At 46.2% G+C, this 26711-nt stretch overlaps 3 protein-coding genes and 1 long non-coding RNA gene across 5 annotated transcripts; 2 read left to right on the top strand and 2 right to left on the bottom strand.

Moving 5' to 3' along the window:
* Positions 1–141: 141 nt before the first annotated feature.
* Positions 142–6594, bottom strand: rab32a (RAB32a, member RAS oncogene family). Its single transcript, XM_049756711.2, has 3 exons — positions 6192–6594; positions 2999–3276; positions 142–1168 (listed from the first exon to the last, which is right to left on the bottom strand). The coding sequence occupies exons 1-3, from the start codon at positions 6415–6417 to the stop codon at positions 1019–1021; spliced, it is 654 nt and encodes a 217-aa protein (XP_049612668.1). The 5' UTR covers positions 6418–6594; the 3' UTR covers positions 142–1018.
* Positions 6595–7009: 415 nt separating this feature from the next.
* Positions 7010–23647, bottom strand: grm1a (glutamate receptor, metabotropic 1a). Of its 2 annotated transcripts, none has more exons than XM_049756637.1 (10): positions 23531–23647; positions 22168–22682; positions 20995–21807; positions 19735–19984; positions 13639–13874; positions 12941–13187; positions 12490–12658; positions 11652–11778; positions 10636–11572; positions 7010–9122 (listed from the first exon to the last, which is right to left on the bottom strand). In XM_049756637.1, the coding sequence occupies exons 3-10, from the start codon at positions 21701–21703 to the stop codon at positions 8507–8509; spliced, it is 3291 nt and encodes a 1096-aa protein (XP_049612594.1). In that variant the 5' UTR covers positions 21704–21807; positions 22168–22682; positions 23531–23647; the 3' UTR covers positions 7010–8506. The 2 variants fall into 2 exon arrangements, with proteins under 2 accessions (XP_049612594.1, XP_049612595.1); XM_049756638.2 differs by having other exon boundaries at positions 8828–9087.
* On the top strand, positions 17100–17480 carry LOC137839780 (uncharacterized). The gene is made up of 2 exons (XR_011085994.1): positions 17100–17258; positions 17328–17480. It is a non-coding gene; the product is annotated as an uncharacterized lncRNA (long non-coding RNA).
* LOC125990037 (F-box only protein 30-like) lies at positions 23231–26710 on the top strand. The gene is made up of 3 exons (XM_049756642.2): positions 23231–23609; positions 24236–26182; positions 26248–26710. Exons 1-3 carry the CDS (start codon positions 23484–23486, stop codon positions 26443–26445), a joined length of 2271 nt encoding a protein of 756 aa, XP_049612599.1. The 5' UTR covers positions 23231–23483; the 3' UTR covers positions 26446–26710.
* The last annotated feature ends 1 nt before the right edge of the window (position 26711 follows it).

Here is a 26711-nt window from a genome sequence, read left to right as displayed (position 1 = left end):
AGCGGTTCAGAAAATGGATGGATGGATTTATTTTTCTGTTTGTTTAAAAAAACATTTAATATGTATTGCTACAGACAAAACGTTTCATATAACTAACAATGTTGTTGTATTGTAAAAAATTCACACCAAATTAAAAACACATAAGATAAATACAATTTAATCGAGACAGCATGAGAACATTTAACAATACCGGCAGACAATATACATCAGTAAAAATGTTTATTCTCCTCGCCGTATTTTCACATATAAACCTAAAATATAATTAGATCCACAAAACATGTTCACATTTTTTAATCTCGGATATTAAACAATCCATGAGCGCTGAGGCATTTTATTATGCATATTGCGTATCAGATATATCCTTATCTCCACTTTCAGCTTCCTAAAATACAAGTGTTTGTCTTTAAGTGTTCAAAACAATGTACGTGTATTGTTGGAGTGAAGATCCATCTATTTATTCAATTGCATAGGCGTTTTTGGGGCGGCAAATACAGCGAAATATGTCAGAACTGCTGTACAAATCACTTTTACAGCTATGCAAACAGCACAATAACAGTGTTAATGCTTAACTGTGGCGCAGTAGTAAAATCGAATGCAGAGCGACATAAACAAGAGTGCAATTTAAAATACTTTAAAAACAGAGTGCGTACAGAGTGGAAAACACTCAAAAGTGAAGTGATTCACACACAAACACAAATAAAAGGCAGCAAGGCTCTGCCAGTTGTCTAACGTAATCATCACCATCATAATAATCAAAAAATAGCCCCAGCCCTTGTCGTCAGGTAAAGTCCAGGGCCGATGGATGAGCCAACTTCAAGTATTTAGAGGCTGGGATCAATTGTTAATGGTGGAATAAACAGTAAAGTGGTTTGAAGATAGAGACTCTGAAGCTATTTGGGGACCATCAAGATATCAAAAAAATTAAACCATTAAATCTCCTGGAGCTTTCGCAAAGCATTCCCGCCCCGGATTGGGGGCAGCGTGGCGGAACTGTGTTCCCGTTAGTGTGCGCCGAGTGTTAGCAACAGCCCGGTTTGCTCTCCGCCGCCACAGTCTCCTGGTCCAGTTTGATGCGGTCTCCGTTGCTCTCCTCGTACGGCAAGCCCTTGTCATTGGCCAAGATGTTCTCCACCAGGAATTTGGCCGCTTCGTCCACATTGATATTGTCCTGCAGGAGGAGCAAAGCGTGGATGGTAATTTGTACGTTTTGATTGTACACAGTTGGGTGGGCAACAACTGGCAAATGATTTTCTCAGGCAGCCTGAGGCCAACTGAAACAAAGTGAAAACAGACTTTTTTTTTTTTTTTTTGCCCTTCACATTGCAGCTGGAAAGAGGTAATGAATATTACTTATAAGCTTTACAAGCTTTAGCATTGTGTGCAGAAGACCACAAATTTGGAATGAGCTTGATGAAACACTAAAAATGTTGCAATCCATATCCATCTTCAAGGCAAATCTAAAAACTCAACTCCTATCAATGCATGTTTAATGTGCTGATTATTAATCGCATAAACACCTGTGTCCTGTTGTTAATTTATTGATTGCTAATGTACTTCACATCAAATCCAGTGTAACCAGAATACTGAAACTATCTATTACTTGTTGTATGTTTACTGTGTGTCTACTGCTTGTTGTGCCTTATTGTGTGTTTATTATTTATTGTCTATTATATATCTGTATGTTGTCCATAATGTAAGGATACCTGGCCAATATCTGATACTTATGGAAAACCGGGCCCCCTATCCAAAGCTTTAAATAGCTTGCTTGGGGTGACCTTTCATGCATCCGACTGTGTAATACTGTTTGTTGTATCATGTTGTATGTCTTGGATATAGCGTGAATAAAAATAAAAAATTAAAAATATTAATGGTCTTCCCCCTGCCAATGCACAGCACTGTGCATCTTTACAAAAAAAAACAACAACACAAGTTATAGTTCACATTGACAAGTCAATCATTGTTTATGAATGAAAACTTGTGACTCGAGTCCAATCTGCTGTTCAAAGCTCACAGTCGTGATCAATGCGAGGCATGTGACTCTGGTCATATGATCGACATTTTTTATATATTTTTTTTTGCATGGGAGAAGCAGAACAACCTCCTGACTGAAGTAGCTCTCTCACTTCCTCTCATGACAAGCAGCGGATGAACGTAGCGCCGTTAAGATGCAAGCGATTGGTCGCCGTGTCACGCATAAAGACTAACGGGCACGTCACGCTAACGTCCCCCCAAGTCACATGATGCCGAGTTATGTGTGGGCAAGACGAGAAAGTGGTGGGACGCTCAACCAGTACTGTGGCTTTTATTACCAATTTGTTATTTTGTTGCATGTGGCCGCCATTTAGTTTTTACATATTTGTTTCCTTTAAATTGTATGAATTTATTCCTTGCAGCCTATTTTCTTCATTTCATAGCATTTCTCTAGGCTGCACTACTTTCAGTATATTTAGGATTTTTTATTTTATTTTTATTTATTTTTATACTAAGATGTGACATCATGACCCCAACACTGCAACAGAATTCTCTCTCAGATGACCTATAACCCTGTTAGCCGCTCCCCTCAATCGCTGTCATGTGATATTACAGCAGCCTAGGCAGGCTCAAAACATCTTGAAGTAGTTTAAAAAACGGCTCTGCCGAACAAAAGCGGGTTTCGTAACAGGCATGATTGCAGCATACGGAAAGACGAAGCAGCCTCGGCTTCCCCTGCGCGAGGTCTTGTTTCCCATGAGGGGGAAGTGCACCCGTTATGTTAGCGACCGCATAAAACACAGATGAAAACATTTTAACATGTAAAATGAGTGTGTCTACTTTGTATACAGTGAAAAAATACAAAACTGTCCTATAAAACACGTTTCAAGCCGTCAACTTGCAATGCGGCATCTTGCTAGCTGGTGACGACTAGCTAGGCTAGGCTAGGCTAGGCAAGGCTAGGCTAAGATTCAACTATATAACAACAGACTGTTTTCTGAGCGCATAGAAAAGAAATATGCCTCACCTTGGCCGATGTCTCGAACCAGCCCAGGAAGCCCGTCTCCTTGCAGAAATTGTCCATCAGCGTCGTGTTGTTATATCCCTCTATCTTCTGGTCGCACTTGTTGGCCAGCAGTACTGAAGGGATGGGGCTGCCGTTGGCCAGCTTCACTTTGCTGTCCAAGTCATACTTCCACTTGGACACGGCCTCAAACGTGGAGCCCCTGGTCACGTCGAAAACCACAAAGGCCCCCACCGCCTCCTTGTAGTACACCCGCGTCATGTTTCCGAAGCGTTCCTGACCTGGAATTCAGACGAATGTTGAGGAACTGCACTGAAAAGGCTTCAAATCCTCAGACCCAAAAAACATGACCCACTTTCCTCCTTATGCCAGAGGCCTAATCCGTGCAGAGAAGTAATCTGCCTTCATAATAAGCCTTTTCTCTCCATATGGGCTGTCTGTGAGAACATCTGAGGTGATACATCACAATGGAATTAACACGAGCAAACGGGGTGACTCAAAGGACTGCTGCTAAAATGTTGAACGGAAAAGCTTTTTAGGTAGACTTCTTTTTTCTACTAGTGCAGTGGGCCTGTAAATTTACTTTACACTCGAGTTCCGCTTGGGCGCAGGTATTTAGCGGCCATGCCGATGAGTGGATGAAGTGACGTGACGCAGATCCGAGTGTTTGGCAGTGAATCCACTGTGGGGGCCTAAAGGCCTGACGCTAATTGCTCATAATTGGCAGGCTAATTTTACTTCATGCAACCTCAGGTAAATGCACAAGAGACACGACAGTGGCGGAAAGACCTGATAGATTCCATTTCCAGATCTTGTAAGGCAGCAAATTAACAGAACGTGATTTCAAATGTAGCAACAAATTGGGCCTTCAAATGCCCTGCCCACCATTACTGGAACAAGAAGAAAAATATTTGCACCAAATCAGTATATTTTGTTGAAGTCGTAATTATAAAAGTAACAGTAACTCAATACGTGGAACAGCAATGGAAGCCTGCTCTGATTTTGTGACACATGCAGTCGTTAACGCTTGGTCGATATCGGAGCGAGGCCACATGCCGGTGGGAGCGTCCTCCTCCTCCTCCTCCTCCTCCTCCTCCTCCCGGCAACGTCTCAGAAGACTCGCATCGAGCCATTTTATTGACAGGCTAGCGTAAGCACACGAGCGCTGGCCGTACGGGCTAATGACGTGACGTATTGACGCAGCTCAAGTCACAAACGTTTCATCACGACAAAGAACATCAAGCATGACCTCTTGTCATGTTCCTACACGATAATGCTTTTATTTCAATAATAAATCAAATCTATCTATCCATGTTGGCCACCATTCAACTTTCTCAACAGCCAAAACAGCCCTTTCGAATAAATAAAGTTAGATCAGCTAAAAAACGCTAACGCGTGTCATATGCTGCTAACCCAATTAGCACAGGAATGGACAGTGTGAGCGTGTAAGCGCCGCGCACACACACGACATCAGACAACAAATGACATATACAGCCGGCCCGCATGTCGCCGACATCATTAATACTAACGGGGAGTTATTTTCCGTGCGTGGGAGAAGGCGAGACGATGTCATCATTATCTATAGTTGCTCTACGCTGGTATGCGTTGCCATTGAGTGGGTGTGCGTGTTGCCATGGAAACTGTCCAAGCCAGACGCGGCCATATAGCAACAGCAGCAGCAGCGGCAGTAGTAGTAGTAGTACATCCCTCGGATACCTCCAAACAATAGTCCAGGGTGCAATTGCTACCCGGACCTTCAGTTAAGACTAACTTCATCTTAATACCACAACCCCTGAAAAAATGTACTGTGACTATCTACAGTCACATAATAAAGGTTGTAGTCACGGAGGTAGTTGTGGGCACATGACCACGATGTGATCTTACTGCAGATTAGCAGAGCCTTGAGCTCGCTCTTGCTCCACGCTTACCTTCATTTGACCTAGCATAATATGAGGAATTCCAGTGATAGCACTCAGTGTACACCAGAGATGAGATGAAGGGCAAATTTAGGACTAGGATTTGAAGCTACAATAAGTAACGATTTGGTCCTAAAAGGACACAGCTTCTAAATAATTGATGCTTGTCATCTGTCACTTCCATGGCAACCGTGAATCGCCTACTTCAGCGCTCAGGCTAGAATCCGGACGGACAATCCAAAACACCTCTTGTTGTGTTCTGCTTGACTAATAATACAGTTCAGAATTGTGTTAGCGTCATCGTCCAGCATCAGTGTTAGTAGTATTGTTAGCGATTTTTTGAATTGACGCTAACAGGTGCACCATTTTGTCTGCCGTGACTTTGCGAGAAGCAATTCCATCCACGCATGACTATCAATTGAGGGTGTAAGGGGGCTTGACATTTCGAGGCTTCAGGCTGATGACTATCATTCCTTCCAACGTGACAAGACCATCAACACAGAGTCCATCATTATAGTCATTAAGAAAAAGAACAGGGTGACATAAGCAACACAACAAATTTTATAGGAGGACAGACAGTTCTTGAATGGTGAACCTCCGCCAAGGTTGAACCACAATTTTTTTTTTGCTAGCAGGCTACTTACAGGCCACAACATCAAAGTACTGGATTGCAACTTACGGAATAGCTCACAAAATCAATATCATGCTGTATTTCAAATCATATTAAGCAGGTCACAAACAGAAACACAATCACATCATGTATGTCAAATTGATTGATTAGCTAGTTGATTAAAAGCTATTATCATGGAGCATCTTGTGAAAGGAGAACACATGCTTTAATGTGTAATATTGTGTAAAATGTTAAATACAACGGAGCTCCGATCCATCCTCACAATTTGGTCACAGATGACATCAGCATTTATACAGCCTCTGATTGGTCGATCAGAGCAACATTTGCTTCAACTGCCAAAGCAACCTAGAGATTTGCATACATCAATACATTTAATAATTTTGCTTCTCTGGTGGGAGAAATGTATATTGGTGGTTTCTGTTGTGGAACAGATCAATAATCAATATTTTGGGCAGAAAAGGAGGATGAATCCGAAATGTGCTTAGGGCCCCACAAAGGTGGGCAGGCTCTTGTGGTTGAGTGGATAATAATAACAATGTGACCTACATTCCTCTGACAATTATGAGCTGCCATGAACATTGAAAGCAAATCTGTCAGGATATTTAGAAAACAAAACTTTTTTTTTTTTTTTTTTTGCCGTGTGCGTTACCTGCGATGTCCCAAAGCTGCAACCGGACGAGCGTCTTGCTGTCCCAATTGAGGACCTTGAGAGCGAAGTCCACACCGATGGTGGCTCGGTAGTGCTGGGAGAAGAGCTGGTGCACGTACCGCTTGATGATGCTCGTCTTGCCCACGCCCAATTCCCCGATCACCAGCACTTTGAACAAGTACTCCTTGCACTCCGACACCGAACCGCCGGCCATGCTCGCCTGCATCAACGACAGTCCTACGCTTGAGCTCAACTTTTATTGGAATGTGTGTGTGCGTGGGTGTATGTGCGTGGTTCTGCGTGTGTGTGTCATGAGTTCGTCCTCACGCACGAGAGGGGGGGGAAGAAAAGTGGGCTGTCGCGGACCGGGCTGGTCCACAAAGCAAAAAATTAGTTATTTTTCCTCCTCCTCTTTCTCCTCCCAAGAAAGCGTCACATGACCCGGAAGTGTCAAAACACTTTTTTGCTGTCAAAAACGTTATTTCCTTTATGCAACCATCCGTAGGACAGTTCATTTAAGTACACACAACACAACAAAAATATGAATTTACAAACACAATACCAGTCACTTTTGAGGTTTTCAAGACACAGTTATTGCGCATTGCATCAGAGCTGTTCCTAATAATTTGACCTGACGGGCGTTCATCAAAATAAAGCGGCGGCGCTCAGATGTTGTAGTATTGTTTGAAAGAGTAAATGTTAACTATAAGGTGACAAAAATATAAAATATGTTAAATGAATATCGCTCATTACTCGTGTAAATGTTTCGTTGCAGCCCTCAATACATACATGCAGCAAATATTAAATAAAATGTCCGATTAGTTTTCCATAGAAACGTTTTTTTATTATTGTACAACCTTATCCAACGTGTCCAAAACATAAAGGCCTAGCTCATCCGAGCGTTGTTCAACACGGTGCTATACCCTGTTTCTCCTTTTTCAACATTAAAACCATCACTAGCATAAACTTGAAAACATTTGGAAATACAATACACTGGCACCATGTACTGTATAATCTTATAATTAATGCGCATTCTTATTGATAAAAGTAGAAGAAACTTAAGGTGGGAATAAATATCTTATTACAAGAAGCAACTAGTCATTGCAGGTACTTTTACTCAAAGTATACAAGTTAGCTTAAAAGTTCAAAAAGCAATGGTATAAACTTTGATTTCTTTTTTGTTTAAGACTATGGACATTCTAAATATAGAAACATGTATCTGTATTACAAACATACCACCTGTGTGGAAAAAAACAAGTATTACAAATACGAGTACTGTGTTAGTGTGTATGTTTTTTTTTTTGCCTTCTTACGACAACACAGCTGAAAAGAAAAATATAGCCACGTGTCGAAAGCCAAATTACGCTGTAACAATCCGCATTGGCACGTCTTATGTCCACCTACAGCGCACAGAAAGAGGCTCGAGGTTGTCTTGACGCCAATCACACCTTGCAAGACGCAGAAAAACAAGTAGCTTACTGCACTTCTTTAAAAAAAATCAGTTCTTGGTATATTTAAATGAGGTCGGATGTGATGGCTAAAGTGAATTAAAAAAAGGCAAAATAAAATGCACATTTGGACTGTCTTGTGCTTATTTAAGCTTTTTTTGTAGTGTAGGTTACTCATCATTAATTTAATTAATAAAATTAATCATCATTGTTTAGCAATGATTGACTATATTTACAGTAGGGTGCAAAAGTCTGAGGTCACCGCTAGTTGAGATAATGTTAATTTCTTGTCCATGTGGATAAATAAAAGCCACACCTTAAATGGACGTCTCACGTGTGAAAAAAAAAGTGGCATCATTGGGGCGTCTTCAAACTATCATGCATCTTGGGGGAGGTGACCCAATACTTTTGCACAGTACCTTACGGGAATTTGGCATGACGAGTTGAAGAGTTTTGGCACTGTTGTTGTTTGCTAACATCCCTTCAGACATGGGCTGTGTTTGGAATCATTCATTCATTCATTCATTCATTCATTCATTCATTCATTCATTCATTCATTCATTCATTCATTCATTCGTTCATTCATTCATTCACTCCGTAATCATGTCAGTATATATAGTAAATAATAACTGCCCAAGTACAGTTCAGTTGCATTTAACTTTTAAGCACTGTATACTGTGTGTTTGAGGTACAGAACTACTTGTTTAGTGCACTACAAAGTGATTCCGAACACAGCCATGTTCTTCTATGTGTGTTTTTAATGTACACCTAATGACAAAACACAAGCAAGCAAAATGGCGGTGGTAATAAACAAAGAAGTAGGAGTAGTCAAAGCTTGCCAAATGTGCACCATTTTTTTTTTTGCTCTCACAGTGTCGAGGAGCTGTGTGCAAAGTCTCGGAGGGCTTGGGCTGTGTAGTGGGCCCCTCCCAGAATAGACTCCATGGAGAGGGACCCCGGAGCGGAATCCTCGGAACACACCGAGTCTCTGAAAGGGGACGGCGGGGACAGGGCCGGGGTGTCGTCCAGGGCCAGCTTGTGCCCCTCTGCCCCCTCCTGCTTGGCATCATACATGTAATCGTGCAAAAGGTCCAGCCGCTCATCTAGGGGGGCCCCTTCCTGGAGGGGCGTCACCAAGGGGAGCTCCGTGAAGATCAAGGAATCGCCGGCGGGGGGGACTGGGGCATGTGAGCGGTGCGTTTCCACTAAGGGAGCGTGACTGGGGTGGTGCTTGTTGTCGCCGGGCGGGGCAGACGGCGGCGGCTCGCGCAGGGGCGGGCGGGGGTCTGTGCCAAGGTCGCAGGCGGTGGGGGGCTGACAACTGTGGGGGTCGGGGGTGTTAGTTAGGGGTCGGATGACCGCCGTCTGATTCAAGCCGGCTTCCTGTTTCCTCACATGCACAGACAGTCTGTGCCACACATTGCCCCCGCTCGGAGGGTGTCTTGCACCTGATTCAGACCATGACACAGACTTGCCGTTAGAACTACAAACGAGACAAAGACTCAAGTTACCATCTCGGGGAGGGGAAACAAGGCGGCCGCTCCAGAAAAGCAACAAAACAACATGACTGACATTTGCTAGCTTCCGTGATTCATAATGTTTGCGCACAGCATTATGATCACCCCGTTGTCAACTTCTGTACTCATGAGATGAATTCGATTTTTGTTCTTTCTTTTAATTGGTAATAGAAAATCTATAAGTGAAAAGGTGACTGATTCATTTTAGTTTTCATCTCAAGATACACAACTCAACGATTACATTCATAGTGCATTTAAAGTTCATTCAGAAATGCCGTTTCAATTTAATCAGAGCCTAAAAAAACCTGAAACATTAAAATCTGTGATAAGATAAATAAACATTTGTTTAGTTTTTCTAATTACCAATTGAAAATGGAAAGAGCAATGACACACGCACTTAATGAGTCCGCTAAAATGGATGCACTGTCGACTAGTGCTGCCTCGGAGGGAGTTAGTGCACAAATGTTGGAAGGTGACACGCACGCTGTGATTAGTCAGTCAGGGTCGTTCATGCTGTGATAAGTAAAATATGAGCTTCATTTGTGGTCCATGGGAAGCACCAGGGGGCGCTGTCTCCTTCTTGTCGGGCCACATCACAATATGCCAACTTCTCGCATGTTGTGAAGTCATTGTGTCCCGCCAGACCATGGGACTCAAACATGTGGCACGGGGGCCACGTGCAGCCAACGGGATGATACTTAGTGGGCCCTTACTTAGTCTCCAACTTTATTGCAAGGGCAGTGCTTGATTCGTTTCTTAAGTCAGGGTTGTGAAAAACATCACAAAAGCCCAACGCCAAAGCAAAATGTCCAGCATTAGTTCTTTGCTAGGTTTCCACTAGCTAACAAGCTAACTAGCTGGTAGAAAATAGCTATGACACAGCCGCCAGTGCAGCGCTCAGAAGGTGAGACACATGGACATTTGCCGACAGGCTGCTTATTTAGGAGCGTTAGAGGAGGACGGCATACTGCAGCAGCCGAGGTACGAGACAACATGGAAACGTTAACTCCGCCCAACTCCTTACTTCACAAAAGTATCCTTGTGTCACTGCTGTAAATCTCAAGAGAATGAATCTTAAGCCATCTAAATCTCTAGTTGACATGAGCAATTTGTATTACTGTAAATCCTTTAAAAACATCAGAGTTCAAATCCAGCTAAACTTAGCATCAATGTCTTATCGATTAGCTTGTTTCTCCTAAAATTTTGATTAGCATAGAACAACACTGGAGAGTCCAGTAGACAATTTGGAATCATGAACGCTCAAAGGATGCATTTAGGAAGGCAAAAATATAACGTATATTTGAGTGTTCATCGTGACGCTGGCGCCTTGAGACATTCCGAAACCAGACGCAACACAAATCATCTTTTCACATTGAAATGAATACAAATGCTATTAATCCGTTCCAGCCCTACTTCATAAACAAAAAAAGATCTCAAGGCACCACTGTACTTGGAATAACAACTCAAGAGCGTACTCACTTAGCGTTGCCAGATACGGCCTTCTTCCTGCGGAATATGTTGAAGAAGCTGTTCGTCCCGCATGCCGCGGCCGACTTGCCGTCCCCGACGTGCATTCGCACCACGTCGGATGTGGTGAAGGCGCTTCGGACGTTCCTCTCGGGCTTGGCGATGATAATGTACATCTTGGGCGTGAACATGCAGCCCAGCGCCACAGTGACGCTGAGGCTGACCGAGAAGGAGGTGGTGATGATTTTGTAGTTGGAACCAAAGTAGATGGGCACGAAAGCCAGCCAGATGATGCAGGTGGTGTACATGGTGAAGGCGATGTATTTGGCCTCGTTGAAATTGGCCGGCACGTTGCGCGTCTTGAAGGCGTAGTAGGTGCAGCTCATGATGAGCAGGCCATTGTAGCCCAACGGCGCCACCATGCCCAAGTTGCTGGTATTGCAGATAAGGTAGACCTCACGGATACTGGGATACGACTTGACCGGTTCGGGCGGTTCCAGGATGATGAGGGTGATCTCCAGGGTGAGCTGGACGCTGATCAACATGAAGGCGATGATGACCTGCGCCCAGGCGCTCATGAAACGCGGCTTGCGGGTGCAGATCTTCTTCTTGCTGCCCGCCAGGATGCGAGCGATGCGGTTGGTCTTGGTCACCAGCGCCGAGTAACACATGGCCGACGACAGGCCCACCAGGAGGCGCTGCAGGTAGCAGGAGGCGACAGTGGGCCGGGCGATCAGGGTGAAGGGGCAGATGTAACCCAAGAAGATGCCCGCCAGGATGATGTAGCACAGCTCTCGGCTGGAGGATTTCACCACAGGGGTGTCGCGGTACTGGATGAAGATGAAGGTGACGAAGGAGGTGATGAGGATGCCCACACAGGAGAACGCCACCGCCACCATGGATTCCACATCAGCCCAGTCCAGATACTTCAGAGGCAACGGTTGGCAGCCTGGAAAGCAAAACGGGCCGGTTATGAGGTGTCTCCAACCCCAAAATTGGAGCTAAGTCGCGGTTTCGCATCTTTTTACCCGCCAAGTCGTCTGCAGGCCACCATCCCAGATCGCAAGCCTTGCAGGTGAACTCATCTAGGACGATCTCATTCTCCTTACACGTGGTGCAGATCCAGCAGCAGCTCACTTCGCCCTTCCTGATCACCTGCGAGTACACAAACGAGCCGCTCGCGTCACCTCGTCCCAATTCATCAACTTGACGAATTTTGCATCGCCGTTTATAGGACAAGGACGTCTGCTTTTTTTGGGGGGGGGGGGATTCGGCACCCGCGCCGGCTGTTAGCAGCAGTGCTGTGATATGGAAAGCAGGGTGATAAGTGGGTCAGGATACAAAATGAGGAGAGGATGCATCCTCCCTCAGGGTAACTTAGTGTAAATTTCACTCAAAACAATCAGCTCCAGATGAGCAAAATCAGGGCATGTCCCAAAACTAGAAAAGGACGCGAGTGTTTAAATAAAGATGATTCTTCGAATAGAACGGCTACAGCAGCAGATGGAGCCATATTGAGTTTAGTTTTAGTTTGAGTATATATTCCAGTGTTGTTTATTCAACTGGAAAATTATTAGCTTTCTATTTGAGGAAACAGATTGGCGTGACACCAACTACCCAACAAATGGGCAAGCGTGTCCTTGGACAAAGAGAAACAAGCAGTGTCACTTTAACAGCCAAGGAGGCTTTGGATGATTACCAAAGAGAACAAAAGCGATGACTCACTACTGCCCAAAAAAAATAAATAAATAAATAAATAAAAAGCATCAAGCAGTGACAAAGGTGCCAATTGAAACACGGGTGGAGGATTATGTACGGATGAGAAACGAAGTTAATTTAAAATAAAAAAAATTCATAGCTCCATACCTTGATTTGACCTTTGGAGCAGGGGTCACTGCACACTGAGCGCACCATATCACTGCTGTTCATCCATAGCTTGTTGTCGTCGATACTCAGGACGCCTTCGTGCCAGGAGCCCACGTTGATGTAATTGTAGCGGCCATCCTCCACGTTCTGCAGATTCATAATGTCGTACCTGGAAGGTCCACAATACCAGGTTAGCCGAATTTTTAATTTCACTTTCTGAAGCCACGTGAGAAACTGGCGGACGGCGGCTCATTTTAACCTCCAGCTGACAAAAGAATGATACGCTGGAGCCTTTTGACTGTCAAACGCTATCCGTTCGACTAAAGCCAAATGAAAGTGGACGATGCGCCGTATCTGTTCCAGTCCAAACCGATTACATCATTCCCTTGCTCAATATTTTCTATACGAGCGTAATAAATACCAGGGTCCATTTAACGCTCTGATGATTTACCGTCCGGGGGTGTCTCCGTTCTGGTCAAAGTAGATGTCCTCCCCGGAGACGCCCCTGAAGGAGGTCTTGAGCAGGTAGTCAAGAAGTTTGCTGCCGTCGATGGGGTCCATGGCCTCGCACAGCCCAGTCTGGCCCGGGCACATCTCCCGATGCATGTCGTGGAGACCGTGCGCCATGGCGTAGATGGCGTTGATGACAAAGCCCATTTTGCTGTCCTGGACGTAGTTTTCATGCAGGCTCTCATTTCCTGTTTAAAGACGAGATGGAGCGTTCAGATGCTTTGGGATTGTTTTGAAATAAAATATAGTGGGGACGTGCCTCTTTGGTATTGAGAAGAAATATGCTGTGAATATGCAAAAAAAAAAAAAAAAAAATTGTGGTTGTCTTTTGTGTCCCCATGCAAAATGATTTCAGTGTGATAAAATTGTGTCTTTTGTGTCCACGCATCAGTCAAACTTGAGTGCTCACAGAGTGAAGACCACAAGTGTGTGAAATAATGTACTTACCACCTTGAAGGTCTAAAAATATAAACAAGAAAGTACATGAAGGTTTTGCTCCATGAAATCAATTTGATAAGATTTGAGAAAAATACCAACATTTACCGTGGTCACCTTTTTGGAGCAAGAGAGAAAAATAAACAGATTTTTTTTTTTGGGATTGGGTTGATACAAGAAGAACGCAAAATGGCTTCCACTCACCGGCACAGACTTTCTTGTAGTTCTTGTTCTCCTGAGGATGTCCGGGCAGACGACACTGGAAGCGGTACTGCCAGAACTCGGCAAACCAAGGGTTCCTGGTGTTGGTGTCCAGACGGAGTTTCAGGTAGTAGTCGTCGAAGGTCGTGACCACGGCTGACTGCAACTTCATGGTGATGCCTCCCTTGGCTTCCTGCTCGAAGCCTTCCACCACCTCGTCGCGGTCGGCCCACCCGTCGCTGCGTTGAGACAGAGCGAGGTGTTGAGCCAGCACATTAATGATTCTGTAAAACCCCACTTGGAAAAAAAAAATGGAAGCAAACGATGAAACCTGTACCTCATTTCTGGCCCAATGTCAACTGGGATGAACACCAGCTGCAGCTCACATGTTAGATGGACGGATTGACATATGGATGGATGGATGGATGGATGGATGGATGGATGGATGGATGGATGGATGGATGGATGGATGGATGGATGGATGGATGGATGGATGGATGGATGGATGGATGGATGGATGGATGGATGGATGATCTTAAGACAAAGGCACTTTTGTTAAAAAATAAAAAACATCAGCACTTCAAGCCACTGATAGCTGGAATATATCCCAGCAGACGGTCGCTGGGCATTTCCATGACAACAACGAGGCGTTCTAAAACGCTGCAAGTATTCAAAGCACCCTCCTTGTAACCCCGTCCAAATTATTATTTTTTTATTTATAAAAAAACAAAAAAAAACCCACAACTCCATCGGGATTACCTCGAATTGAAGAGCGGCAACTGTCAATTCAAAAATAGACAAGAGCGCGGCCGCCGGTGTGACTGTCGGCTTTCCAGTCCTGGAGGAAAACTAACAAGCTCGTTTGGACATGCACTTAAGAAAAACAGAGGATACGGCTGAACAAAAGACATCAATTCAAAAATAGACAAGAGCGCGGTCACCGGTGTGACTGTCGGCTTTCCAGTCCTGGAGCCAAACTAACAAGCTCGTTTGGACATGCGCTTAAGAAAAACAGAGGACACTGGTGAACAAAAGACAAACAAGGACTCCGAACTCTGCTCGTTCTTCCTCAGCCGTGGTGGGACGCGGCCTTAATACGTACCTGCGCCGACCGCTGACATCTGCACGCCAATTAGAGATGACTCACAGTGGAAGCAATTATCTGACACACACGTGTGTGTGTGTGTGTGTGTGTGTGTGTGTGTGTGTGTGTGTGTGTGTGCGTGTGTGGTGTGTGTGTGTGTGTGTTTTGTATAGGTTAGACCTTCCTAGCCATAATTAGCGTCCATCAAAGGAGAGAAGAAACACAGTCAAATGCGAGACGATACGAGCCGATTGATGGAGCGTGATTGGAGATTGCTTTTTTTAGGAGCACTGGAGAAACAGTGAGGGGAGGGGGGGAGCGAGTCTGCATTGCACAAATAATTCACGAGGCACTGGAGACATGAATGTGTTCCCTGGCAAAAAAGAAAAAAAAATACATCTTCTCACTTTGCTCTCTGAGGATGGTTCTGAACTCTATGTGGCGCGGAAGCAGAAACTCATCACTTCTTTTCGGACCACCATGGGGGGGGGGGGTATCTATTGTGCGACAAAAACTAATTTTACCAAACCGCAATATCAAGGGGCCCATTACGCTATAATATGATTCGGAAATTCCTGATGAGCAACTTTCTAAGTCGATTGGAGCGAAGTACAATCTGCGAGTACCTTTGGCAAGTCTGAGAGTGAAAATGATCCAGTCCGTTTACTGTCCCTACTTATCAATGCGATCGATGGGCTGGACTAGCGTGATAAATAAGCGTCGTCTCCACCGAGGCTTGGCGAGCACGGATTGTGAAGCCATTAAGTGCGCTCGGAGACATTTACAATGACGCTGTAATGGCCCCTATCACTCTTTCCAAAGAAGCGAGCTTCTTGGATTTGAAGGTTCCTTATTGTGACCACAAGTGGAAGGAAAATCATTCCATTCATGACACAGCTTCCCGGCTCTCGGTCTACTTTCAGTCGGGGTGCACGTTTGTATATTTATGAAGCCATGAATTAATTGACAGGGAAGACATTTAATCACATACACTCTATGCCCCTGGAGGACCAATAGGATGAGTTAGTTTAAAACGAGTATTTGGTGAGGAAGGGAGGGATGGGAGGAGGAGTCGTGGATGGCACTCCTAGCTTTAAACCCTATATTTTGAAACCCTAACCCTAGTATGAAACCCTAGTTTAAAACCCTAACCCTACCATACGTAAGAGTTAAGATAAAAGTTCAGGTAGTTAATGGAAAAAGTTTTTTTTAAATGTCAACTGAGGATAGCGCTGGGGCAAAAATTTATTCGGGGCAAGGCCTTTAATTACATAAATGCTAATACAATTTGAGCTAAGGGCAAGTCTTTGTGCTTGAATTAATTTAGAAGTCTGCTTATAGGCCTCTGAACCTGCTGTTTTTGTTAGCAAAGGGGTATTTTGATTTGACATTTATTTGTGCTGCAGTTTGAGGAAATGTAACAACCGCACATTAGCGTGGCGCTATTTTAAAACGAGGCGTCGAGGGCTCGAGAGGGTGATGGTGATATCCTCACTATTGTTAATTCAGCGTGTCGTAACTATTCAGACAGCAGGATCATGTCAGCGACGTACTTCCGAACGGCTGCCATTGAGTCCTTAAGTTTGTTTTTGTTTCCCACACATCGGCCATATTTTCGTGGCACTGCTGACAGACTGAGTGACAGATCCGCCGCCAGACGAACCCACCAACCCTCTGTCATGAGCCTAAACAACATCGCCATGGCGACGGCGCCGCCAACACAGCTCAGAAAGCAGCTTTTATTCTAGTGTACACAAAATAAAAGAATGCTAAGAAAATAATGGTTATGGAACGGGAAGGCTAAAGAGGTACAACAAGAAAATTCCAAGAAGAATGGTTTGGAAAGTGATCTCATGTGCGCTCAAATTAGTGTTACATGTGGAAAAGCAGCTTATGCAAATGATAATAAGCGCCTCGGAGCGGGCATTAGAAGGGAAAGCGGCGACCGGGTTTGACACTACGCCGCCACTCAGAAGAACGAGCCAGAGGGATGACGAGAAAAGACAACGGATGCTGATCGGCTCTTTCGGAGGCCGAGCAGGGAGAGAAAAAAGTGTCTGGTGTTGCTTGCCAATGTGCTGAGATAATTGAGTAGGTAGCAAATGAATATTTAAGAATAGTGCGCGGGGAGGAAGGACTCATCGCACATTAGCGAGCGCCAAACTATGTGGGATATTTAGTGTTAATCCTGCAGTTAAAAAACACACACACACACACACACAAAGGAAAAACAGCACAGTACAAACTGCTAAATAAAAAGTTATACTAAAAACAGACAGTATGGTAAAACTGATTTTGTCAGGGTCCGGGGTGGCATACTTCTTTTGTCCACAGGGAGCAATTGTGAGTAGAGCGGCAGAGTGCATAGGGCCCAGGTGCGACTCATCATGCTCGTTAAAGGAGAGCTCTTAAGGAGCATGCTGTCAACTGCTCGTCGCCTGAGTGTCCCTTCAGTGTGATCTTCTCCACAATTGTGCCTCTCGCTCCTCCCTCATAGTTCTCGCCTTGCTCTTCGACGCCACGTTCTTCAGATCCTCTGGTCCGCAGTAAGATCTCCGCCACAACCATGTTGAATTCTCTGACCAAGTCTTGTGCATCCTGCTTGTAGATTACGTCCACCAATCACCGCCAAGATCCACCCCGTTCTGGCTGGACTCCACACGCTCCGCCATTGCTGCTCCCGCTCCGTGCTCCTGGCTCCGATCATCCCGCTCTACCTCCACCGCATTTCCTCCAATAAACACTCTTCACTCATTCTGGACATCTGAGTTGGTTTTTCTGCCTGTGGGTCAACTAAATCGCTAAAACGATGACAGATTTTTGATACAGAAAAATCTAGCCAATCTTTGTGTAAAGTGGACTTAGTATTGAGCCCTGTGGAACACCGCTAGCTTTCTACCGTAATGCCAGACAATTGTGACTAATGTATTTGCAGCCTGGTGATCCTGAAAGGGGGATCATTCCATCTGTGGTCCCTTCTCAAGGTTTCTCATTTTTCCCCTGGTAGTTTTTTGTTGTTGTTTTTCCTTGCCCTTTTGGGAGCTTAAGATCAGGGGATGCTTTGAGAATAATTGTCAATTTGTTTGTCTATGTGAAGCCCTTTGAGGCTGCTGTGATTTAGGGCTATACAAATAAACTTGACTTGACATGTAGAGTATATTGTAAAACTATGTGGCCAAGGTTTAGTGGAAAACGGCTAGTACGTGCTTACAAAAATTAAAAAGACAGAAAATAAAGGGAATTAAATAAATAAATGGAATTAAATAAATAAATAATACAAATTAAATACAATTACCAGTGTTCGCTATAGGTGATTTGCTATGCTATACATAAACACCGACAGAAAAAAATGAAAGAACGCAAAAAGAACACAAAAGACACAAGTTGTTATACAAGGTTCTTCTTTGCCAGTCTGTTCTATTACGTTATGTAAGGAAGGTCAATGGCCATGTGTGCCCTGCCAATTAGAGTGTCAGGATATGGAAAGCATGTCATCACTCCGGTTACAGAAATTCAATGGCCCAGAGGCTTTTATGCTGCTGGGGGGTGGGAACTACTATTATAACTGTAATGAGCCAAGCAGGTGTTCATTCAGCATCATTTATCACATCAACTGCAAGCGCGTCCTTCAACATAGCACAGATGTCAGATGTATTGTTGTGATCTGAAATGAACCTCCATCATACAGCAGAACTTCATTTTTGTGATGAATCCATCCAGAAAATCTGATTACAAAAAACTATGAGCGCTAACCACGAGTTGGCCAAACCAACTATACTGTTTATTATTTTAAATCACAGAGCCAAACTGTTGTGTGAAAAAAGACAAGAGATACTCAGGAGGAAAGTGGACGCAAAGTGTGGTGCTAAGAGCAGTCTGCAGGTCGGGGGGCCAAAGCGTGTGGGTCGAGCACCTGGCACACCTGGCTCTCGTCTGAAGAGCAGCCTGGCGCCCGGCGGCCAAAACAAAAGTTCTCCAAAAAACATTTTTACAAAGCGTATTCGACAGCCTGCTTCTTTTTTGCTCAGGCAAAATTTGAATGTGTCAAGTCAAGTCAAGTTTATTTGTATAGCCCTAAATCACAAACAGTCTCAAAGGGCTTTACATAGCCAAAAATTGCCAATTATTCTCAAAGCATCCCCTGATCTTAAGCTCACAAAAGGGCAAGGAAAAACTCAAAACCCCTGCCAGGGGAAAATGAGAAACCTTGAGAAGGGACCACAGATGGAAGGATCCCCCTTTCCGGATCACCAGGTTGTGTCCCACCGGCAATAAAAAAGGAGGACCATTTTTTTCTCCTCAACTCGGGTCGTAACCGCTTTGTGACCACAAGCTCCTGAGATATGATCACAGCAGCCAACTTGGCGGGTATGGCGTCCATTTTGTTTATGAGCAAACGAGAAACTGGAGAACCAGAAGAGCACACAGCTTATCATGTGAAATGGCTCAGACCGCCTCTTTTCCTGTGACCCAGAAGCGCGCATATCGGCATCCATGGAGACCATCCACAAAAAGCTAAACTATAGACCTACTTTCCCACCCCGTCGCCGATGGACGCGGGGAAAAAAAAATAAAAATAAAAAAATCCGGGAAAAGAAACTCATAACCCGAGAGAGTCTTCACTATGGATAATTTAAAAGCTGCATTGGAAAAGAATGAGTGCCATCCCCATGCCAGCAACTTAAACATACGGGAATGAATTAAATATTAGCCATACAACATAAACGGAGAAACAGAACAGCATCCATCTCTCCATTTTCTTTTTCAATCCGCCTCCTTCTGGATATATTCTCAAAAAGAGGTTCTTATAAATGAAGTCGTCACAAGCTATGCAATATTTGTCCCAAAAATACTGTACTTAAAAGTTCATAAAAAACATTAACATAAGTGGTCCAAACATCGACCCTTGTGGAACACCACATTATGTCTTTCCGCTGCTATTCCTACACCGTTCCTTCTTTGTTGCCCTGGCGATGCGCATCAGTAGCACATCCGTCATCTACAGCAAAAGTTACCTGCCGATCAGAAGGAACTCGTCGTACACTCCCAACCGTCGCATGGCCATGAGAAGGCTGCGGACGGTCATGCCCTCGCAGAAGCACACCACCACGCGCGCTTTGGGCAGCCTCTCACGCAGTTTCCTCAAGAGGCGGTCAAACTGCTTCTCGCCGGCGTTGCTATAGATCTTGTCCGAGTGGGCGATGCACAAGCCCTCCTGGGAGGCCAGCTCCTTGAAGGCCTCCATGCCGCTCTCGCCGTAGTTCCCTGTGGAAACCAAGAACACATTAGGCCTGTGTTGATTTTGGGAACATTTATAGCGTGAATTTCAGTGGTAATTTTCCATTCACCATGAATCTTCCTGATAGTTGATGAAGGAAATGTAATGAAACGCCCGTCCCTAATTAGAATGAATACATGCCCGCCACCTTCTAAAAAGGCCTCCGGCTCAGTGTTGTTAGCTCGAACTTGATCCTGCGATAATGAGTGTCGGGGATTTTCGCCACTGTAATCAAAGGCAAGGCGGGCCGTGGCTGCTCTGTGGCACCAAGCGCATTCCAATCAAGAAACCCAGCAAAGCTGTTTTTATATCTTTTTTTTCCGTTCGTTTAAATCTTCTACATCCGCATGGACTGCCGTGTCTGGATTGACCACAAAGCTGGAGCGCTGGATTATTACAAACGCAAGTATCCAATTGAGCGTGCGTGTCGTCGCATGGCGAAATTAACGGGACAAATACAGCGGATGAAAAACAATGTTGAGGTTTTTGCTCTTAAGATGGTTTCAGTAGCCTCATATGAGCCTCCCACGGCGACATGGCAATATTTACGGGTGATTATCTGGCGGGCACATTAGCGGACAGCCCGGGCGAGTACATCAGCATCCGCGCAGGTACTTGGCTTGCATTTTTCACAGCCAGCCTTGACTGTTGCCACGGCAACCAAGCTGCATTTATAATTTCCCAGAGAAAACCTTCATTATTGACGACAGGCATAAAACTGAACTGTGATTATTTCCCGTAAATGTTTTTTTAAATGATTGTCTCGTTTTGTTAAATGACACAATGTTCTTTAATGAGTATGTTTAACCTGCTAGTTGTAGTGTGCCACTAAACGAGACCAGGGAAAATGTCACGTGTGTGTGAGCATCTGACAGTTCCCGGACCTTGATCACATCAAGACCTTGTATAGGACTCCATGTGGATTATTTCTAGAGTTTGGATTTGAAATGTATGGTTTGTGACATCAGTCCTGTAGTCACTGGACGGACGGGCTCACCTTCGGTGTGCACGGCAGACACGTAGGTCCAGTTGTAGCGCTGCACAATGTCCAGCATGGCTCGGGCTTGGAGCACGTCGGAGGGCACCACCCTCAGGAAGTACTTGAAGAGCGTTTTGTCGCTCAGGTCGATGCTGGTCGCCGAGTAGGCGATCTGCGGGATGTTGAAGAGCTGCAGCAGGTTCTGCACCTGGATGGCCACTGAGCTGGAGCCCGGCCCGATCACGCCGGCAATGGGCTTCTTGGTAGGCGGCGGCTGGCTGGAGTGGGAGTGGCCATCCACGCACCACTTGGAGCCGCCGTCCTTGTCATCGCGAATGGAAATGAGCGAGTCACGGATGAACTCGATGCTCTGCTCCAGAGCCACGGAAGAGTGCCAGCAGGAGTCCCGGATCTCGCAGCCCAGGCTGATGTTGGGCAGCAGCTGGTGGTCGGCGTTGATGCGGTCCAGTGTGTGGAACATGGCCTCCACCCGCTGGATGCCATACTGCTCGCGGACGTCGCCGCACTTGCGTTCGGCCACCTTCTCCGCCGAGGGCTGGTGGTGCACGGAGAAGAGGGCGCCGATGATGACGTCGCCGTCCATGCGGGCCACCGAGCGGGAGATGCCGCGAGGTACGGCGGCCCGCTCGTGGATGCCGGCAGCGTGGCAAGGCGCGGGAAGGCGGGACAGCAAGGCGGGGAGTAGGAGCAGCGCGAGGGGGGCCATCTTTAGCGGGGCTGTGCCGAGGGGGGGCACATAGCAGCCGAGGTCACGTCGCCGTTTATCCCAGCCACCTGCGTACGGCGCGCCAGCACCTCACGTACGCACATCTAGACAGGAAGTAGAAAGTTGCACAGGTTCGATAACTTGTAGCCTACATTAATAATTAAAGGCGTCTAAGTCGAGATTCTAAGATGATTTTCACCATTATCAGACACGAGGTTGTTTGGAATAAAGCATGAAACAAGTCACACTGTGCGCCGTGCATTTGGAATGGAAGGCGTGGACTCTTCCATTGAGCCTCAAGGCGCATTCCAGCACTGTGGACAGCACAAGCAGGAAAAGAACGTCCGTGGAATTGTCACGTCGCATCTCGTCGGTAGTCTATCACTAAGCGGCCCTTTCATCCGCGTGCATGTAACCTGAATGCAGTCTAGGTTGAAATGTGACTAAAGGGCGTCTAAACTTACCTGAATCCTCGAGACATGCCGCGTGCCTCCTTCGCTCGTCTTCTAGAGCGCGTGTGGCTCTCGCGCGCTCGTCTTCTCGCGCTCTCTCTCTCTCACCCTCACTCCCTTCCGTTCTCACACCATAGCTCTCTCTCTCTTTTAACCATCTGCAGCTCTCTCTCTCTCTCTCTCTCTCTCTCTCTCTCTCTCTCTCTCTCTCTCTCTCTCTCTCTCTCTCTCTCTCTCATTCTCTCACCACGCCAAAGTTTTATACCATCGCGCTAGTTTCACACTTGCACCATGGCGCCCCCCTCTGTCTCTCTCTCAACTCTCTCTTACTCCCTGTTACTCCCTCTCTCTCTGTCTGTCCGTCTCTCTCTCTCTCTCTCTTTCTCTCTCTCTCTCTCCATCCATCGGTCTCTCTTTAACACATCACACTCTCCGACCCTCCCTTGCTATTTCGCAATCTCGCTGTCTCTCTCCATCTCTCTGTCTTCTTTCTCCACAGAGGTCTCTCACCCATCTCATTAGCATATCTGCAAGAAAAAGGCGACAATTTTCTAACGTGACAGTTACGTCAATGTTTAGGTTTTATTTTTACTTCCGGCGACGGACAAGAGGCAACCCTTCCAGCAGTTCTGTTGCTTTTATCTCGTGTTTGTTCTTTTAATTTTTCATAAACGATGGCTGCCGTATACTAATCACTCACACACACACACGCACACACGCACACACGCACACGCGCGCACACACACACGCACACGCACACGCACACACGTATTCAGAAATACGAATGACGTCACCAACAAACAGGGTGGTTGACGTGGAGCGTCCTAAGTTTGAATTGAGGGGTTTGAATAGCGACAGCTACTCGGGGGCGTCAACTGTGTTTCAGCACCAAGGACAGCGACTGCGGTCTGTTTGTGCCACCCAATGTTCGTCCATAAAAGCAGCAGCGTTGCCAAATCCATACAAATGGCTTCTTTTTTTGTTTTTAAGGAGGCTTGCCTGCAAATATGGCACAACACTGACCTCGCGTGTGCTTTACAGAGCATTGCGTTTCACAATGCCGGCTCATTGTTCGAAACAAATGGCTTCATGCTTTGACAAATATGGCGCCTCAGTTGACGTGTATGTAGTAGACGGAGCCAGTCAGTGTTGCGACCATATCGAGCGTACAACGCAAATATATTCTAACAAGAATTTGTCACGGTTGTCATTTATCCCTAACACGCGGATTTGCATCTGCGGTCGAATGTAGTTCGCATAAACGCGATAGTAACGACCGTATTTACGATTTTGCTGGCTATCAGCTGCTAGGCTAAAGCGTCGATCACATGACCTGCCTGGGTCGTGAGGAGGAAGTGGAGGTACCGATACGTACCGTGTTCATCCTTCATAAACTACCCGCACAGCAGCATTTATTCTTGTCTATTCGAACGCACAGTGTTATAAAGAAAAAGGTGAGAAGCTCCCCGCTTGGCTCGTACGTGTAGTTTTGTTTTATTTATAGAGGAGGTGCTAGTGAAACTTCCGACACTGTTATTGTTGTTAGCCAATGTTAGCTTTGCAGTTGTTATGTTAAAAGGAGCCCCCGGCTAAAGTAAAGTAATCTTAACAATTACGGAGTTGAGACTGAACAGGCCGGCAGCACAAGTTGGATGGTTACTTGGATTTATGTGGCTGAATTCAAGTGATGCAAAGTCCTGTCCAGCAGCTTGGCTGCAATGGCAAAAGCAGTTAAAAAAAAGTTGAAGTACTCATTCAACTTTTGTACTTAAAAGTTTTTTTTAATAGAGCCTACATAAATATACAAAGGGCTTTTATAGTTTAGCATAATGAAAAAAAAATGTTTTGTGCAGATAAGTGCCTATTCCAAGGGCTTAGTGGGCTCACAGGTTTATGAATTACATACATGGAAAAAATGTGGAAGATGAAAAGTAGTTATTTTGAAGTTGTTGATTGTCTTTCAGAGCCGTGCATCATGAATGTGGCTTCATTTTTCTTCCTGTGTGGAGTTTTCCTTTAATGACAGCACAATATTCGAAAATGAATGAACGAATGGTGTAACGTTTGGCTTGTCCCACAGGTCCTCAAAATGGCTGAGGAGCACGCTCACTGCATGTCCTGTTTCAACCTCAGATGCACGGTCAGACCTCAGCCAGGCATTTCTTGCGAACTCAGCGGCTGCACTTTAGCATGCGGCGTGGCCTTTCACTCGTGCAAAGCCGAGGAGCACCACCTCCTGTGCCCGCTGCTGAGGGTGCCGTGCCTGAACAGCGCATCCGGCTGCCCTGCTGCCGTGGCGCGCAACCAGATGTCGGCGCATTTGGAGGTGTGTCCGGCCGGGGTGGTCTGCTGCACCATGGAGTGGAACCGCTGGCCGGTCAGCTGCACGGACTACTCTTCGTACGAGTGCTTGAGTCGCGGCATGGGTGAAGCGGAGCAGCTCGACATGGCCCTCGCCCTCCAGGACCAGTGTACTCTACTGGAGTCGCTCAGGTTGATTGCCATTGCACCCGCTATCAAGAGGGACTCCCCCGACCCTGCGAGTAAGCTCGCCAGGGTGACGGCTCTGCGATCGTCTGAGTTGCGAACGGCGAGGGAGCGGATTGCCGGCGGTATTAAGGGACTGTACGTGGAGCAGTACCCTGAATTGTACGAGGCCTCTCTGGAGACGGCGAGGAGCTTAGCCAGCACTTTGGAGCTGCTTAGCAGTGCAAACTCATCTGATAGCCATGTTGAAGGTGTGAGAGCAGAAGCAACGACGCTGGTGAGCAGATTGGACCAACTAGTGCAGCTTCAAAATGAGACTATGGAAGAAACTAGTTCATCAACAAATGGCTGCTTGGAGGACTTGGTTGCTTCTCAGACTTCTTTGCACAAGGTGGCACAGAGTAAGAGAGCCAACCTACTTTGTGGTGCTGACTCAGTTGTAGGAGTAGAAGCCACTTGGCATTCCAGCAGACTCGACGGACCGATGCAGTTTCAGAACGGACGAACCACAAACGAATCTATAGAAAAAGAAATGAGCTTGTTAATCAATGAATGTCTGGAGGACTTGGTTGCTCAGGAGGTGGCCACGCCCCCTTTGAGGCCTCAGGTGGCGCTACAAGATAGAGGGCTGGTTCTAGAATACCACAACCCAGAAGATCAGATGCTCCCCTGTGGCCAGAGTCACATGGAGACCAAGACCGAGGACAAAGCGGCGGACACCTCGGATCTGGAACAGGAGGACGATCCCACGGGACTTGGAGAAATGGACTTGATCACAGCCGCCTTGATCTTCTGCCTGGAGGAGTCCAGAGAGGACAGAAGGATCTCAGGTACGTTGCACCTGGAAGGCGGTCGGGTCCACTCGGGCACTCAGACGTTCCCGTTCCCGGCGGCCGTGCTGGTCACCAACACGAGGGTCGGCGATATGGCCTCGGCGTCCGCCTGCGACCACGCCTCCCCGCAAATCTCCTGCCCCAGCCCCTTTCATGTCCTCCGCCTGGGCCTCGTTCAAGAACCCCTGGAGGCCATCCCGAGCAACTACTCGGTCCCAGGCAACGCCCGCTACCAACACATGTTCCCCTTCGTGTGCGCTCAGTCCTTCCGCCGCGATGAGTTTTCTTCGCACTTCACCAACGTCCACGGCGACATTCACGCTGGGCTTAACGGCTGGATGGAGCACCGTTGCCCGCTGGCTTTTTACGGCTGCACCTTCTCCCAGCGGAGGTTCTACCCTACATCCCCGGGGGCCAGGGTGGTCCATGACAGGCTATTGAGGTCCTTCGGGGTGCAGCCTCATCTCGGGGCCAAACTCTCGGTCGATTCCCAGTCGGACCAGTTCAGTAAACTACCCTTGGAGATACTGTCGCACATAGCTGGCTTCCTGGATGGCTTCAGCCTGTGCCAACTGTCTTTGGTGTCGCACACCATGAGGGAGGTGTGCTCCGGTCTACTCCACACCAGAGGTATCGTGGAACTGCAGTGGGAGAGCAGGCAACGCTCTGCCGGTCACAAGAGTTCGTCGTGGCAGGTTAAACACAAAGTGAGTTCAGCCAAGAACTTAAAATGTGTACGAAATGCTGAGTTTTTGTTTTTGTGGGACTGCAGGTGTGGCGGTTCAGCACGGCGTTCAGCCCAGTTCTGTCATGGGGCTTCGCAGACATCCCCAGCATGTCAAACCACCTGAAGAAGTGCCGGTACAACACGGTGGTGAACCGGACCGAGCCAGTGCCTCTCCCCGCCATGGGCCTGTTGCAGGAGCACATGACCAACCTCCGAAAATATCGGTGGTCAGAACATTATTAGCAGGGGATCCAAGCACTGAAGCATCTGAAAATGCACTTCAAAAGCAATCAGAACACAAAAAGGCTGAAACACAATCATCTACTTGTACATCATTCCCCCCAAAAATATTTCAAAGAAATGACGCTACTCACAATATTTCTAATCTATATTGATTGACTGTTAAGCTATTCGTCCATGTTGTGAAATTATTTTAAGAATTATTAGCCGATGTACGTATTTGTTTCACGTTAACAGTCTGTTGAATCAAATAAAGATTGTGTTTTTAC

Source organism: Syngnathus scovelli, chromosome 20 (assembly GCF_024217435.2).
Source record: "Syngnathus scovelli strain Florida chromosome 20, RoL_Ssco_1.2, whole genome shotgun sequence".
Classification (NCBI taxonomy): Eukaryota; Metazoa; Chordata; class Actinopteri; order Syngnathiformes; family Syngnathidae; genus Syngnathus; species Syngnathus scovelli.
The sequence above is the reverse complement of the archived record's forward strand: the minus strand, read 5'-3'. Positions and strand labels throughout refer to the sequence as shown.

What these genes read in the sequence shown, in the direction of transcription:
- LOC125990037 (XM_049756642.2), top strand. Translation starts at nt 23,484, where the DNA reads ATGACCTGCCTGGGTCGTGAGGAGGAAGTGGAGGTACCGATACGTACC. An exon ending in ACAGTGTTATAAAGAAAAAG is followed by an intron (nt 23,610 to 24,235) that starts GTGAGAAGCTCC and finishes CTTGTCCCACAG; the next exon opens with GTCCTCAAAATGGCTGAGGA. An exon ending in CGTGGCAGGTTAAACACAAA is followed by an intron (nt 26,183 to 26,247) that starts GTGAGTTCAGCC and finishes GTGGGACTGCAG; the next exon opens with GTGTGGCGGTTCAGCACGGC.
- rab32a (XM_049756711.2), bottom strand. Translation starts at nt 6,417, where the DNA reads ATGCAGGCGAGCATGGCCGGCGGTTCGGTGTCGGAGTGCAAGGAGTAC. An exon ending in GCAGCTTTGGGACATCGCAG is followed by an intron (nt 3,277 to 6,191) that starts GTAACGCACACG and finishes TCTGAATTCCAG; the next exon opens with GTCAGGAACGCTTCGGAAAC. An exon ending in GGTTCGAGACATCGGCCAAG is followed by an intron (nt 1,169 to 2,998) that starts GTGAGGCATATT and finishes CTCCTCCTGCAG; the next exon opens with GACAATATCAATGTGGACGA.
- grm1a (XM_049756637.1), bottom strand. Translation starts at nt 21,703, where the DNA reads ATGGCCCCCCTCGCGCTGCTCCTACTCCCCGCCTTGCTGTCCCGCCTT. An exon ending in GTCTGCCGTGCACACCGAAG is followed by an intron (nt 19,985 to 20,994) that starts GTGAGCCCGTCC and finishes TGGTTTCCACAG; the next exon opens with GGAACTACGGCGAGAGCGGC. An exon ending in GAGTTCCTTCTGATCGGCAG is followed by an intron (nt 13,875 to 19,734) that starts GTAACTTTTGCT and finishes GTCTCAACGCAG; the next exon opens with CGACGGGTGGGCCGACCGCG.